Source organism: Pararge aegeria, chromosome 26 (assembly GCF_905163445.1).
Source record: "Pararge aegeria chromosome 26, ilParAegt1.1, whole genome shotgun sequence".
Lineage (NCBI taxonomy): Eukaryota > Metazoa > Arthropoda > Insecta > Lepidoptera > Nymphalidae > Pararge > Pararge aegeria.
In genome coordinates, this window is record NC_053205.1 from 2,151,369 (window position 1) to 2,167,678 (window position 16,310).

The 16,310-nt window shown below is 40.1% G+C and overlaps 1 protein-coding gene across 2 annotated transcripts in view; it reads right to left on the reverse strand.

Annotated features, from left to right (window-relative positions):
* LOC120635007 (conserved oligomeric Golgi complex subunit 7) overlaps positions 1–16,310 on the reverse strand; it is a 31,028-nt gene that overhangs the window by 12,506 nt on the left and 2,212 nt on the right. The window contains exons 1-10 of one of the 2 annotated variants that reach the window (XM_039905913.1): positions 10,231–10,331; positions 10,071–10,157; positions 8,995–9,075; positions 6,965–7,138; positions 6,158–6,304; positions 5,165–5,282; positions 3,526–3,695; positions 2,764–2,865; positions 2,007–2,139; positions 1,032–1,165 (exon numbers count right to left, since the gene is read on the reverse strand). In XM_039905913.1, coding sequence (XP_039761847.1) covers positions 1,032–1,165; positions 2,007–2,139; positions 2,764–2,865; positions 3,526–3,695; positions 5,165–5,282; positions 6,158–6,304; positions 6,965–7,138; positions 8,995–9,075; positions 10,071–10,157; positions 10,231–10,233 — 1,149 coding nt within the window. In that variant the 5' untranslated portion in view covers positions 10,234–10,331. Of the gene's footprint in view, positions 1–1,031; positions 1,166–2,006; positions 2,140–2,763; positions 2,866–3,525; positions 3,696–5,164; positions 5,283–6,157; positions 6,305–6,964; positions 7,139–8,994; positions 9,076–10,070; positions 10,158–10,230; positions 10,332–16,310 lie in introns of those variants that run through there. The other variant, XM_039905914.1, reaches the window with a different exon arrangement.

A 16,310-nucleotide genomic window follows, 5' to 3' on the forward strand; every position in this document is an offset into this window, starting at 1 on the left:
ATCGATAGCTAAAATCGATTCTTAATCGATATTACAATCTATTTTTTTTAATCGATATCAAAATCGATATTGTAATCGATATTATAAACGATATATTAATCGATTCTTAATAAATATCAGAATCGATTCTTAATCGATATTGTAATGTTAACTACCAAATACAAAATTGATTAAAAATCTATTACAATATCGATTAATAATCGATTTTACATATCGATTATAATATCTCGATTTTAGGTATCGATTACAATATCGATTAAGAATCGATTTTAGCTATCGATTAATATATCGTTTAAAATTTATATGAAAATCGATTTTTTAATCGATATCAAAATCGATATTGTAATCAATACCTAAATTCGATATTATAAAAGATATATTAATCGATTCTTAATCGATTACGAATCAATTCTGATATCGATTAAGAAATCGATATTATAATCGATATCTAAAATCAATTCTTAATCGATATTGTAATCGATACCTAAAATCGATATTATAAACGACATATTAATCGATTCTAAATCGAAATTGATCGATATTGTAATCGATACCTAAAATCGATATTATAAACGACATATTAATCGATTCTAAATCGAAATTGTAAAAATCTATTGCAATTTCGATTTAGAATCGATTAATATGTCGTCGATTATTATGTCGAAATTGATCAATATTGTAATCGATACCTAAAATCGATATTTTTATTACAATATCGATCAATTTCGATTTAGAATCGATTAATATGTCGTTTATAATATCGATTTTAGGTATCGATTACAATATCGATTAAGAATCGATTTTAGATATCGATTATAATATCGATTTTAATATCGATTTCTTAATCGTTATCAGAATCGATTCTTAATCGATATATGATTAGGAAATCGATATCAAAATCGATTATAGGATCGATACCTACATCGATATCTATATATAATTTTGCCCTCTCCCCGGGGGAGAAATATGTTACCTGACCACACTAGCCGTTCTTTAGTAACCTAATATCGAAGGTTTTATTAATAATATACCTGTTTAAGCATCGGATCGTCCAAGTGGGATAGGAACAGCGTTGTCTGTATGTCCGTGTATTTTGGCATCAGCTCCCTCAGAGGCGCGTACGCGGCGCGACCCAGTTCGCGCAAAGTCGCGGGAACAAGCTCCTCTGCAAGAATGATGTAAGTTTTTCTACAAGTTAGCCCTACACTGCCTTACTCTAAATGGACCTAAATTAGTGACATCTGCATATCGTTTGCGAAAAGAAGCTCTTCTGCAAGAATATAGCGTTAGCTTGTGTTATGGGTGCTAAGATGTCTGATAAATAATCCATACTAATATTATAAATGTGAATGTAAGTTTGTTTGTTACGCTTTCACGCAAAAACTACTGAACCGATCATCATGAAACTTTGTACACATATTCCTGAAGGTATTAGAAGTAATATAGGATGCTTTTTATACCGAAATTAAGCTCAGTTCTTTTGGGAGAGGGGACGACATAACGCCGTCAAATGATAACCGATTTAAATAATTACTTACTTACTTTTCTTATATAAGAATACACAACTTAAAAATTTCAGTAGAATTACACCTAAATTGAATGCCACATGACTTTCTAAAAACAAAAACAAACGCAGACGAAGTCGCGGGCAACAGCTAGTATACATATAAACACCCAGACACCGAATACCATTCATGTTCATCACACAAACATCTTCCAGTTGTGGGACTCGAACTCACGGCCTTGGACTCAGAAAGCATGGTCGCTGCCCATTACGCCTGTCGACCGTTATTAAATTCACATTCAGTGGAATTATTTCCATTTGTGCGACAATGCTCTGAGAGTGGATAAAGCTGCGGGAGAAGATACATTTTTATCCTTTCCCGGGGAGATAATTATCTCCTGACCATGCTAGCCGTGCTGGTGAGATACCAAGCTCCCTGGGGGGAGAAGTTTGGGTTATGCGAATAGCAGTATTTATTTACACCCAAAAAAAAAACACTTACCTTTGTTTGATCTCGGTGCGTCTATAACGTTTCTAATACAATTAATAAAACCGTCTATGTCCGTCTTTAGGTCGATCAGTAGTGCGATGCCTTCATCCGGGGTTTGGCATAGCTTGAAGTTTGCCGTTACTATCTGAAACATCATCGAAAAAGGTTCAGCAAAACGTTTTTCGGAGTAGTTTACTGCACAGTTATGGTTGGCTTTTAAATTAAGGAATTAAAAATTTATTAATTAACATATACGGGCTGCTACATCCCACGCAGGTGGGTCTTGACACGCGGACGGGCGGCTTTATTTTATAAGTAGGCACTAGTGCAAAGGAGGTGGGAAGGGGTAAGGAGAGGGAGGTAAGGTGAAGTGGAAGGAGGGGAAGGCAGGGAAGAGAGAGGGAAGTGCAAGGAAGGGAAGAAAGAGGGAAGGGGCAAGAAGGGCTAGGGTAGAGAGAGGGAAGTGCGAAGTGAAATGGAGGGAAAGGGGTGTATCCCTTTCCCTCCCCGCAAATAGTGAAGTAGGGGTAAGGCAGGGGAGAGGTAGAGGTAGGGGGGAGCGAAATGAAGGGAAGGGGAGAGGGAAGGGGAAGTGGAAGGAAGGGAAGGAGCTAGACGGGCTAAGGTAGGGAGAGGGCAGGGCGAAGTTTAATGGAGGGAAAGGGGCGGGGTAAAGGGGTGTATCCCTTCCCCTCCCCGCCAATAGTGAAGGAGGGTAATGCTAGGGAAAGGTAATGTATGGGGGGGGGGCTTGGTCCTCAAGTCTCACCTTAGTGGGTGAGGGGTCCAAAGACAGCAGCAAGTCAGTGTACAGTCTAAGTAGCTCTCCGAGTGGGGTGTCTGACTTCAGAACCGATATAAGCCAATCCACCTGTAAAATGTAATCAATCGATAAATGTAAGAACCATATACAACATAAGGTTTCACTAAAGGCTGTGAAGTTTTATTCTGGATTACATTTACACGTTGCTTTGTAAAAAAAAAAAACTTGTGTGTACTTATGTACACGCGTTAGAAGTTATATTTCTTTGGCGTAACAAGATAAAAATCTTTTCAAAAATTTTATCTTTCGCTTTCTTCTAAGTTTGTAGACAAAACGAGTTTTATTAAAACGCATTATCTAGTTTTTAATTAAGTTTATCTAAATATTACAATAAAATATATTTCTGAATAATTAAAGGTATATTAATTATATAGGAATATTAATAGACACATAATCGGACAACCAAGTTTCACTCAACATTAAAATTAGAGATTTATCAATTATATCACCGGAATGAGCCCGCAGACTTTGACAATTCAAAGTGTACACTGTCAAACCTTATAGCTAACTTCAGGGTGTCGGTGTTTTGTGACGGTGTGCACGCGCATCGTAATAATTTACTCTCATAATTTTTCCCTAACGCGCCAAAAGAAGTATAACTTCAAAGAATAAGTAACAAAAGAATATATGGGAAATATTAACAGGTCCACAATCAAAATTCAAATTTCATTCAATAAAAGAAGTGTGTGTTTATGCGGTAGCACCGACCTGTTTCTCAGCATCCTCAGCTAGCATGGTGGTGAGCGGGCGGAGCTCTTGGTGGTGGGCACGCGCCCAGCTGTGGGCGTGGACGGAGGCCGCCGCGCGTCGCCAACAGCGGCAGGCGGACACCGACCGCGACATACCGCGGAACACGCCCACGTAGGCGCGGGTGCGATCTGATAACAAAGAGTTGATGAGATGATGATGTGATGATGGGTGGATGATGGATCCACCATCCAGAAATATTAAATTCAAATTCAAAATTCAAATTCAAATTCAAAATTCAAATTCAAAATTCAAATTCAAAATTCATTTCTTTCAAGTAGGCCTAATATAAGCACTTTTGAAAGGTCAAGTCTGTCTGTTTGTAGTGACTCTACCACCAGTTCGAAAGGCAGGTTCTACCGAGAAGAAGCCGGCAAGAAACTCAGCAGATTGCTCTTTTCCAACATAATTTTAAAGTTTAACAATCTTTAGAATTCTTCTGTTTTGTGAGAGATGAGAGCGGAGTGGCCTGCTTCCAAGCAGCCTTGTCGTTAAGGAATTCATCAATCGTGTAGTAACCACGATTGGTTAAATGTGTTTTAATATATTGTTTAAACTTAGGTAAAGGTAGATCTAATATTACCTTCGGTATCATGTTATAAAAGCATATACCCACCCCCACAAAGGATTTCTGTACTTTTCTCAGACGATATGCAGATATCACTAATTTATGTCCGTTTCTAGTTAGTCGACTGTTTATATCGACTTTTTGTTTATAATTACTTATGTTTTGTTTAATAAAGATTATATTATTATGAATATATTGCGAGGCTACTGTAAGCACATATACCTATTTCATTTAATTTGGTACGAATGGATTCGCGTGATCTAAGTTTGTTATCGTGGTATGTCCACGATAATATTTATGGATTTATCAATTGGAAAAAAATATATATATACTAGCGGACCCCAGCGCCATTGTGAATCTAAACCATCCAGGGTCCACCCAAAACGCATATAAAAAATTCATTCAAATCGGTCCAGCCGTCTAGGAGGAGTTCAGTGAACACACACACACAAGAAATATATATATAAGACTAGCGGACCCCAGCGCCATCTGTCGGGCTTAGCAACACGTCTCTGTCGGTAGGGTGGTGACTAGCCACGGCCAAAGCCTCCCACCAGCAGTGGCGTGCACAGAGTTTTTAACCAGGGTATGCATAAAGAAGGAAGGTGCCATAAAAAGGAAACATCCTTCGCACTCATGAGTTTCTCAAAAAATTTAGGGTATGCAGTGCTTTTGCGCATATATGAAGTGCACGCCACTGCCCACCAGATCAGACCAGAGAAAATTCAGAAATTATAAATTCCCAAATTGCCCCTGCCGGAAATCAAACCCGGGTCTTCCTGATTAAATTCACAGCGCTCGCCGTTGCGCCATGAAGGTCGTCAATTATAAGTATTTATGTGTATTATATTCATTAAAAATATTCATCAGTCATCTTAGTACCCATAACACGAGCTACGCTTACTTTGGGGCTAGACGGCGATGTTTGTATTCTCGTAGTATATTTATTAAATAACAACAACAAAATATATTGTAAATCTCTTAATTTAAATTTTTAGTTAACTTATTTTCTTCTGTGTAACATTAACTCACCGGCATCCATAAGAGTCAGCGCCTCCACGAAAGGCGGGGTGATGGCCGCCTCCAGTCTGTTGAACAACGTTTCCAGCTGCACCCTCTTTGTTTCGTAGTCGGTTGAATCGCTCAATACCTGCAAATATGTATCTCACTTGAAATTACCTTAAAGAACTCCCTGTAAACTAACTCGTAGTTCTCTTGTAGTAGTAGCACAGAGGACGGAGCCTGTTCTCCGTTATATTCCCATAGTCGCCTCGTACCAAACCCACGGGGTGTTGACATCTTTATTCTTGACGACCTATGATTAAGGGAAGGGAAGCGAAGAACTCCTATTGATGGTATTCCAACTTATCTAGCAGTACAAACCAACAAAGGGTATGCATATGATACGAGTACGAGTACGAGAGTATGAGTACGAGTAATAAAAAACTTAAGGATAGGCATTGTAAGAGTTAAAGAAAGTTCCATTTTATATCATCTGCATACCCTGTGCATACCCTCTATGCACGCCACTGAGTACAAAAATATGAATACATAGTAACAGCAGCACAGAGGACGGTGCCTTTTCTCCGTTACCTCGTATCACACCCACGGGGTGTTGACATCTTTATTCTTGACGACCTATGATTAAGGGAAGGGAAGCAAATAACTCCTATTGATGGTATTCCAACTTATTTAGCAGTACAAAAATCTAAACAGATAGTAGTAGCACTGAAGACGGTGCCTGTTCTCCGTTATATTCCCATTCGCCTCGTACCAAACCCACGGGGTGTTGACAACTTTATGTTCGAAAAGAGCAACTGCTGAGTTTCTTGCCGGCTTCTTCTTGGTAGAATCTGCCTTCTGAACCCGTGGTAGAGTCACTACAAACAGACAGAGTTGACGTTTCAAAAGTGCTTATATTAGGCTTACTTGAAATAAATGAATTTTGAATGTTTTGAATTTTGTATTCTTGACGACCTATGATTAGGGGGAGGGAAGCAAAAGGTACAGCAGTGCAGTGCATACCTCTAAGCTAGCTGTCATTGCAGCGACTTGTTTCGCCAGCTCAGCTAGCTTGTCCTTCTGGGTGGGGACTCCGGACTCCAGGATTTCCTCCAAGGAAGTCGCTAGCGCCACCCATTTGTCGGCTTCGCGGAGAGCTGAGGCCGCGTTCTATCACCATAAAACATAGTAACAAAAAAACATTTTATTTTTTAAACTTTTTGCTGTTAACATCCCAAAAACTAGCACGAAGCGATTTGTATCTTCTTTTCTTATACGCACGGTTGTGGGTTGGAACACCCTTCCGTGTGTCTTTAAAAGAAGAGTGTCTTATAGGCAAGCGCGTCCCATCTTAGCCCACATCTCTCATTCCATCAGGTGAGATTGTGGTCTATTACCGAAATATAAATCTTAATTCGAAGTGTATTAAGTAGTTTTAGTTACTTTAATTAAGCTCTAACGTGAAAGACTTTTGTCCTTTATGGAAATAGAATGTCTATAAACCTCAACCTTAATAGACAAATCTAAAATAAATCTAGAAAAAGAAAAAACTTTTACGTTTGAGCAATTTTTATACTAAGGCTACATAACCACATCCTTTCTGTTTATTTACATCTTTACTAAAACTACATTACTAAAACTTATCTGTGGAAACCTGTTATTAGTTTTAAGTAAACCAATTTGTTAACTATTCAGTAATCACAACTGTTGGTTTTCCAATTAAAGTCCGGAACACACCGGTGAATCTAGACAGCCGACCGAAACCGAGAGACCTCGGACACACCCGAATTTTTCCCGCCACAAGTTTATCGAATGACGCTGTTGGATTACCTCCAAGCTACTCTTGAGCTGATCTATTCTCTGCAAGCTCTGTATCGAGTGGCCGGTCTGCTCCTCCACACCCTGGACTTGCTGTTCCAAGGTCACGAGCTTCTGCTGTAACATCGCGCCTTCCAACTGAAGAGTTGCCGCATCTTGCAGGATGCGAGGCACTGACGATACTATCTGTGCACCAAGTCAAAATGATATCTGTGCAGCCAATCAAAGCTATACCTGGAAATCAGCAGTGGTCAAATACTGCGTCATGCTGAGGCATTTCGATGGAGCATTTAGTTTCAAACAGTTTTACAGTTTATTACTTAGTTTTAATGTAATCAGTAATTAATCTTCATTAGTTTACTTCACAGACGAAAGTCTTCGAACAGTGCGTGTTGTCAGTGATGACCTATGGCTCTGAAACATGGTCGTTAACTATGGGCCTCATAAGAAGGCTCAGAGTCACTCAGCGGGCGATGGAGAGAGCTATGCTCGGAGTATCTCTACGCGATGAAATCAGAAATGTGGAGATTCGTAGAAGAACCAGAGTAACCGATATAGCTCAATGAGTCGCGAAGCTGAAGTGGCAATGGGCCGGGCACATAGTTCGGAGAAATGATGGACGTTGGGGTCCCAAGGTGCTGGAATGGCAGCCCTGAACTGGTAAGCGCAGCGTTGGTCGGCCCACAACAAGGTGGACAGACGACATTAAGCGCGTCGCAGGTAGCCGCTGGATCCAAGCGGCTCAGAACCGTGGAACTTCGAACTCCCTACAAAAGACCTATGTCCAGCAGTGGACATCTATCGATTGATAAGATGATGATGATGAGTTTACTTATGTGTGGAAGCTGAATAAAGTTTATTATTGTTATATTTAGACGGCCGACTGGCGCAGTGGGCAGCGACCCTGCTGACTTGAGTCCAAGGCCGTAAGTTCGTTTCCCACAACTGGAAAATGTTTGTGTGATGAACACGTATGCTTTTCAGTGTCTGGGTCTGGGGTTTATCTGTATATTATAAGTATTTATGTATATCATTCATAAAAATATTCATCAGTCACCTTAGTACTCATAACACAAGCTATGCTTACTTTTGGGGCTAGATGGCGATGTGTGTATTATCGTAGTATATTTATTTTTTATTTTTTTATTTATTTATTACTTCTAAATTTTCTTTGCTCTGGTTTGGTGGGAGGCTTCGGCCGTGGCTAGTTACCACTGTACTGTCACAGACGTCCAGCTAAGCGATTTTGGTACCACGTTAGAAACTCACTAGGGGTATCTCTGGTCTAAAATTCAAAATTCATTTATTCCAAGTAGACCTAATATAAGCACTGTTGAAACGTCAAGTCTTTGTGTTTGTAGTGATTCTACAACCGGTTCGGAAGGCAGATTCTACAGAGAAGAAGCCGGCAAGAAACTCAGCAGTTGCTCTTTTCCAACATCAACAATTTACACTTTACATTTTAACATTCATTTTTCTATCTTGTGTGAGATGAAAGCGGAGCCGAAAGCTTCCGAGCAACCTTGTCATTATGTTTGGTGGGAGGCTTCGGCCGTGGCTAGTTACCACTGCCACAGAAGTTCAGCTAAGCGATTAAGTGTTCCGGCACCATGTTGCTAGAAACTTATTAGGGGCATTAGTTTAATATACCTGCCAAGTGCCCACCCCCAATAGCCCGATACCATCTTAGACTGCTATGTCACTAGCTGATGTTGTAGAACAGGGCTAACTCGTAGATTGTGTTATGGGTACTAAGATGACTGATGAATATATTTATGAATAATAGAAAGAAATACTTAGACAACCAGACTTACATATTAACAACCAGACACTGAAAATCATTCATGCTCATCACACAAACATTTCCCAGTAGTGGGAATCGAACCCACAGCCTTGGACTCGGAAAGCAGGGTCTTGCAAACTGCACCAAACGGCTGTCAAATAAATTCCCAAATCTCCCACTTAATTCCACAGTAATCACCGCCGAGCCAGGGAGATCGTCATTTGTCAAGTTTACCGGGTTGAGCAATTGTAATAATTACCTGGGAAGTAGTCTCGTCCAGAGAGTTGCTGAGCTGCTTCATATACAGTTGTAATCTGGCCACAGTGTTAGCCACAAAGATCTGAAAACAATGTAGCCGTCTTTTATCAATTATTCAAGTCAACATCTCCTGAGGATGCTCAGGTTTCGGAGCGAAACTTGCGTAGAGGGTACATTGCAACAGATCTGTTTGGTGTGGAGTATAAGGATTGAAGAAATTATAAATTACACCAAAGAGATTCTCCTTTCACTTTTGGTAATGGAGATTTTCTCCGTTTTGTATCATCTGCATACCCTGTGCATACCCTCGATGCACGCCACTGAAGGTAATGGGTTTATATGATGATGATGATTATATTTCTATACATTTCTTTCAGTCAATAATTCAAAATTCTAAATTCAAAATTCAAAATTCATTTATTTCAAGTAGGCCTAATACCTATAAGCACTTTTGAAACGTCAAGTCTGTCTGTTTGTAGTGATACATATAGATAAATAGACAACTCTCCCGGTCGCGTCGCGCGTCTTCGCCGGCATGTCGATCTCTATCGATTCCCAGGAGGGCTAACACAGGCAGGAGACAAAGATTGTATCCTCTGACCTGTGCACCAATGCTCTGAGAGATTTATTAACTCTCAGAGCATTGTACAAGTGTAAATATTATCCAGGGAAAAACTTCTTCTATTCCATGTTTCCGTGGTTTAGCAGATGGACACTAATTATAGCCCTTGTCAGCAAGGCTAGCATGGACAGGAGACAATTATCTCCCCGGGGAAAGGATAAAAATGTATCTTCTCCCACAGCTGTATCAACTCTTAGAGCACTGGCGCACAAGTGGAAATAATATCCAAATGTATGAGTAATAAACAGCGGTAAACATCTCCTATTCCATGTTCCCGTGCTTTAGCAGACAAACACGTTAATTGCAGATGATCACGTCAGGGGATATAATTTTTGTATGGTTTATCTGACTATAAATTCTCAGTACGTAGCCCAATCTGATATCTAGAATGGTGAATCAAAAAGCACATAAATTGGACAATATTGGGTTTTTCACCAAGAGTTTATCACTATTACCTCTTTTTCATGATTCTCGCTTGTGCTCCATGCTTTATTAATCCATTTCTTTGGGTCAAAATCGTTATCCGAGAACGTTTTTATATCCTGCCAAAATACATGTAATTATTTTTTTAGATAGATGAATTATTTGTAATTAAGCTATATGACTACAACAGACCATTTCTAATAGTTAAATGCAGTTAAATTACGAAAATACTAAAAACACTTTGAACTTCTTGTTTGTAAATAAAAGGAACTTTTTAATTTCTAATCTGGAATTTTCATTTTCTACAGATAGTATATGGAGTGTAGAGGTAAGGAGAGTCATCTGTGTATATGAAAAAGTGTCGTCAAAATGTATTAAATTAGGATGGCGCCACATTTGCATCAGGGTAACTCGTAAAAGAAGCGCCAAATATAAATATTGTTAATAAATATTGTTGAAAAATAAATATTGTTGAAAAATAAACAAGGAAGTGTGGAGATACAAGGAAGGAAGGTTATATTTACCACAATATTTTGTACAACGTAAGTTGTTGAAATTCTCAATAATTAACTACTTTAGTCGATAATGACATTAAATTTTTTAACTCGGTATACTTCAATTCATCTACGATTGCTACATTCATACCATACCCTGAGCATCCACCAGCGCCATTGTGGAGGATTTTTGAACTGTTATTCAGCGCATACACTGGACACTTTTTCAACTTTTCTCCCATATAAGATGACTCTCCTTACCTCTACCCTCCATAAGATAGTACCAAACCAACCAAATGGGTTTGCAGACGTGTTCTGTCAATGTCAATGTCATTTGCCTTTATTTATTTATTTTCTTTATTCAAGTTTTTTTTTCGGCGGGAAACTTCGTACATGGCGGACGCGGTTTTCTCAAATTTTTCTTTGATTTTACTGTAAACTCGTCTTGAAAAGGATTTGGTGTTGTTTATATTGAACTGTAACTTGGCCTGTCAATTTGTGCACACGTGTTAGTGAGATTCCGGTGTAATTTCGGTGTTTTATGTGAATTTACACAGCAGCAGAAATAGTTGTTATTGGTGATATTCGTATAAATCTAACCGTATTTGGTGTTGGTTAAATATTTATTATGTGTCTGTAGTTATAGTGTTTCCAGTAAAATGGATCTAGATACACCTCCTGAGCCGCCCGACCCGGGGGCATCAGCCTCGTCTCGCAAACGACAAGGAGAGGATACCAACGTATATGCGGCCAAAAAAACTATAACTGATCCTACTCAGGTAAACCCATCCGTTCAAAGCCTTTACATACATCCTTCCTTCACCGAAGGCGCCAAGTCATACTCTGACGATGATAATGGGCCTTTTATCGTCCAAGTCTCACGGGAAGTGGAGGACCCATCCTCTGGAGCGTCATTACGGGCTATAAATTTCGGTCAATTCTTGCACAAACACAAAATTGGTTCAATTATCCACGACGGCGTCAAAAATATAGGCCGCAACAAAATTACTGTAGAGTTTACTTCTGCCCAAGCTGCCAACAACTTTCTGGTTAGTCCAGTTTTGAAGTTATGCAAATATAGAGCTATAATTCCCACATACAACATAACCAGAATGGGGCTGGTGAAAGGAGTTCCCGTGGACTGGTCGATGGACGAGCTTGTTGATTCGCTAGAGCTCCCGCCTGGCTGTGGTGAGGTTCTGAAATCAAGGCGACTGAACAGAAAATCTGTCACAGAGGGTGTCATCACTTGGGTGCCTACCCAATCTGTTGTCCTAACCTTCAGGGGGCAAATGCTTCCTGCTAAGGTATATTCATACCACACCTCACTGCCAGTTGAAACATATAAACTTCCAACAATACAGTGCCAGAACTGCTGCCGTTTTGGCCACATTAAAACAATCTGCAGATCTAAGCCCAGATGCTACAGATGTGCTCAGCCCCATACAGGTGACTCATGTTTGGTCATCAAGGAATTATCTACATGTTTACACTGCTCTGGTAGTCATTTTGCTACTGATAAAGACTGCCCAGAATTCTCCAGGCAGCAATCTATTAAAATGGTCATGTCTCAGAATAATAAATCTTACATTGAAGCATCATCTCAGTTTCCTCCTGTCCGCAGGTCCTATGCTGAGATAACAAAAGAAATGTTTACTCCTACTAATGTAACTTCCTCCAAAACCTCCTACCGGCAAACAGTTTTCCGCTCTCCTCGTCCCCGAGCTCCTCTAGCAAAGGGCTACGATAAAAAAGCTGTTCAGACTATTGTCGGTGATTACTCCTCATCCCTTCCTAATGGATGCGCTCTCAACAACAATGTTGAGAACCCTCCCTCCCAAGGTAAAATGCTTGAGTTTATCTCCGAATTTCTACTTAGTATTGTCGCTCCATGTAGTGAAATTCCCTTACCGCCCAACGTTGCCAAAAACTTAAGCCAACTTTTTAAACTACTCCAAAATGGGCCCAATAACCCTGCTACAGTGGAACTGTAAAAGTTTACGTCCCAAGAAACATGAGTTAACCTTCATAATCCCACCATTCTTCCTCCCAAAGTCCCCCGTCCTTTGAGTGTTAAATGTTTTTTAATGTTTGTTTTCAGTCCTTATTGTAGATTTTTATGTAAATATATAGTAAGTAATAAAATTAAAGTATAATGTACAAAAAATATCCGTGTAAGATATATATGCATGTGTTGTCTGTGTCCTTAGGTTAAAGAGCTAACTAGCTAATAACAACTATTTCTTGGTACAAATTCAAAATTAACTTTTCATTAGTTTCACCGATCAATCTCCTTCGTGCCTTCTTCATCTACAAGACATTGGCGAAATACCTTGTGCCCAGTTGGCGCAGACAAAAGCCATAAACAAGAATTGAATTGAAATTCTTTATTCAAGAACGGCGGGAAACTTCGTACATGGCGGACGCGGTTTTTTCAAATTTTTCTTTGATTTTATTGTAAACTCGTCTTGAAAAGGATTTGGTGTTGTTTATATTGAACTGTAACTTGGCCTGTCAATTTGTGCACACGTGTTAGTGAGATTCCGGTGTAATTTCGGTGTTTTATGTGAATTTACACAGCAGCAGAAATAGTTGTCATTGGTGATATTCGTATAAATCTAACCGTATTTGGTGTTGGTTAAATATTTATTATGTGTCTGTAGTTATAGTGTTTCCAGTAAAATGGATCTAGATACACCTCCTGAGCCGCCCGACCCGGGGGCATCAGCCTCGTCTCGCAAACGACAAGGAGAGGATACCAACGTATATGCGGCCAAAAAAACTATAACTGATCCTACTCAGGTAAACCCATCCGTTCAAAGCCTTTACATACATCCTTCCTTCACCGAAGGCGCCAAGTCATACTCTGACGATGATAATGGGCCTTTTATCGTCCAAGTCTCACGGGAAGTGGAGGACCCATCCTCTGGAGCGTCATTACGGGCTATAAATTTCGGTCAATTCTTGCACAAACACAAAATTGGTTCAATTATCCACGACGGCGTCAAAAATATAGGCCGCAACAAAATTACTGTAGAGTTTACTTCTGCCCAAGCTGCCAACAACTTTCTGGTTAGTCCAGTTTTGAAGTTATGCAAATATAGAGCTATAATTCCCACATACAACATAACCAGAATGGGGCTGGTGAAAGGAGTTCCCGTGGACTGGTCGATGGACGAGCTTGTTGATTCGCTAGAGCTCCCGCCTGGCTGTGGTGAGGTTCTGAAATCAAGGCGACTGAACAGAAAATCTGTCACAGAGGGTGTCATCACTTGGGTGCCTACCTAATCTGTTGTCCTAACCTTCAGGGGGCAAATGCTTCCTGCTAAGGTATATTCATACCACACCTCACTGCCAGTTGAAACATATAAACTTCCAACAATACAGTGCCAGAACTGCTGCCGTTTTGGCCACATTAAAACAATCTGCAGATCTAAGCCCAGATGCTACAGATGTGCTCAGCCCTATACAGGTGACTCATGTTTGGTCATCAAGGAATTATCTACATGTTTACACTGCTCTGTCATTTTGCTACTGATAAAGACTGCCCAAAATTCTCCTGGCAGCAATCTATTAAAATGGTCATGTCTGAGAATAATAAATCTTACATTGAAGCATCATCTCAGTTTCTTCCTGTCCGCAGGTCCTATGCTGAGATAACAAAAGAAATGTTTACTCCTACTAATGTAACTTCCACCAAAACCTCCTACCGGCAAACAGTTTTCCGCTCTCCTCGTCCCCGAGCTCCTCTAGCAAAGGGCTACGATAAAAAAGCTGTTCAGACTATTGTCGGTGATTACTCCTCATCCCTTCCTAATGGATGCGCTCTCAACAACAATGTTGAGAACCCTCCCTCCCAAGGTAAAATGCTTGAGTTTATCTCCGAATTTCTACTTAGTATTGTCGCTCCATGTAGTGAAATTCCCTTACCGCCCAACGTTGCCAAAAACTTAAGCCAACTTTTTAGCTACTCCAAAATGGGCCCAATAACCCTGCTACAGTGGAACTGTAAAAGTTTACGTCCCAAGAAACATGAGTTAATCTCTCTGATTAACCTTCATAATCCCACCATTCTTGCCATCTCGGAGACATGGTTGAGGCCTGGTTCACGATTACGGGTGCCGGGCTTCTCCTGTTTAAGGGATGACAGGAGTGATGGGTATGCAGGCAGTGCTGTATTTCTACGGCATTCCCTCCCCTACACCCAAATCGCTTTTCCTTCCCACAGCCAACAGATCAATGCTGTTGCTGTCCGTACCCTAGACATATCTTTTGTATCTCTGTATATTCCTCATCCCTCATCTTCTATTATTCCCGAATTACAAGCAATCTTGTCGTCCCTTCCCAGCCCTATCATAGCCATGGGTGATTTTAACACCCACCACACGATGTGGGGGTGCCATGCTAGTGACGGGTTTTCTCCATTGCTGATTGATTTACTTGATGATGTCAGTCTTTGCATCCTCAATGACGGTTCTCCTACTCGAAGGGTATACCCCAATCAGAACCCTAAATCAGCGGTTGATCTCACCCTATGTTCGGCTAACCTAGCATCGCGCCTGACATGGAACGTGCTACAGTCAACCTGTGGCAGTGATCATTTTCCTATAATTGTTACATTAAATAATAAATCCTTACCTACCCCTAACTATGATCCCTTTTAAAGTATAAACTTAAAAAAGCAAATTGGGAAGATTATGCCCTATCCGTTGATTGCATTGTAGACACTCTGCCCGATTTGGAAAGTGATGGAAACATTCTGGTATGCTATGATCTCTTTTTAAAATCTCTTATATCTTCGGCCGATTCCCATATTCCAAAAAAACACCCTGTGAAAAATCCGCTGCTTTCCTCTCCTTGGTGGGATGATGAATGCAGCGATTTATTTGGTAAAAGATCTACTGCAGAAGAATTATACTCAGCCTGCATGACTCAGGATAACTTTAATAGTTACCAAAAACTAGATGCTAAAATTAAAAGATTAGTCTTCAAAAAGAAAAGAGCAAGTTGGACGCAGTTCTGTGAATCGCTTAGCCCTCGTTCACCCTCCACCATTGTGTGGGAAAATATGAGGAGATTCCGTCGCTCCCTGAGCCACGTTGATCCTTCCTCAAATAATCCTTCTGACTGGCTTAACAACTTTGCAGACAAATTAGCTCCACCTTATGTTCCCTATGTGGACTCATTTCTAACTACTACGCCAGCTCCAGCTACGGATGAAATGGATGCCCCCTTTTCCTTTTCTGAGCTTCAAATTGCTCTCAATGGTCTAAAAGATACAGCTCAAGGGGAAGATGGCGTTCCATATTCTTTCCTGGCTAACTTAAATGACAAAGCTAAAATTTATTACCTTAAAATAATCAATAAATGTTTGGAAACTGGTTCTATCCCAAACTCCTGGAAATCTCAAATTGTTATTCCTATCCTTAAACCTTATAAAAATCCCCTTAATTCAAATTCATATAGACCCATAGCTTTGTCATCTACTTTAGCTAAAGTTACAGAACATCTCCTTAAAAACCGACTGGAATGGTTAATGGAAAGTAGAAATATTCTCCCCTCCTCCCAATTTGGGTTTCGGAAGGGTATGAGTACAACAGACAGTCTCAGTGTATTAACAACAGATATTAGATTATCCTTTACAAAAGGAGAGTACCTTGTGGGTGCTTTTCTTGATATTGCTTCTGCATATGATAATGTCCTACTTCCGGTGCTCAGGCAGAAACTACTTAAGCTGAGTGTTCCCTCGAGGATGGTTCATTTCATATGTAATCTGCT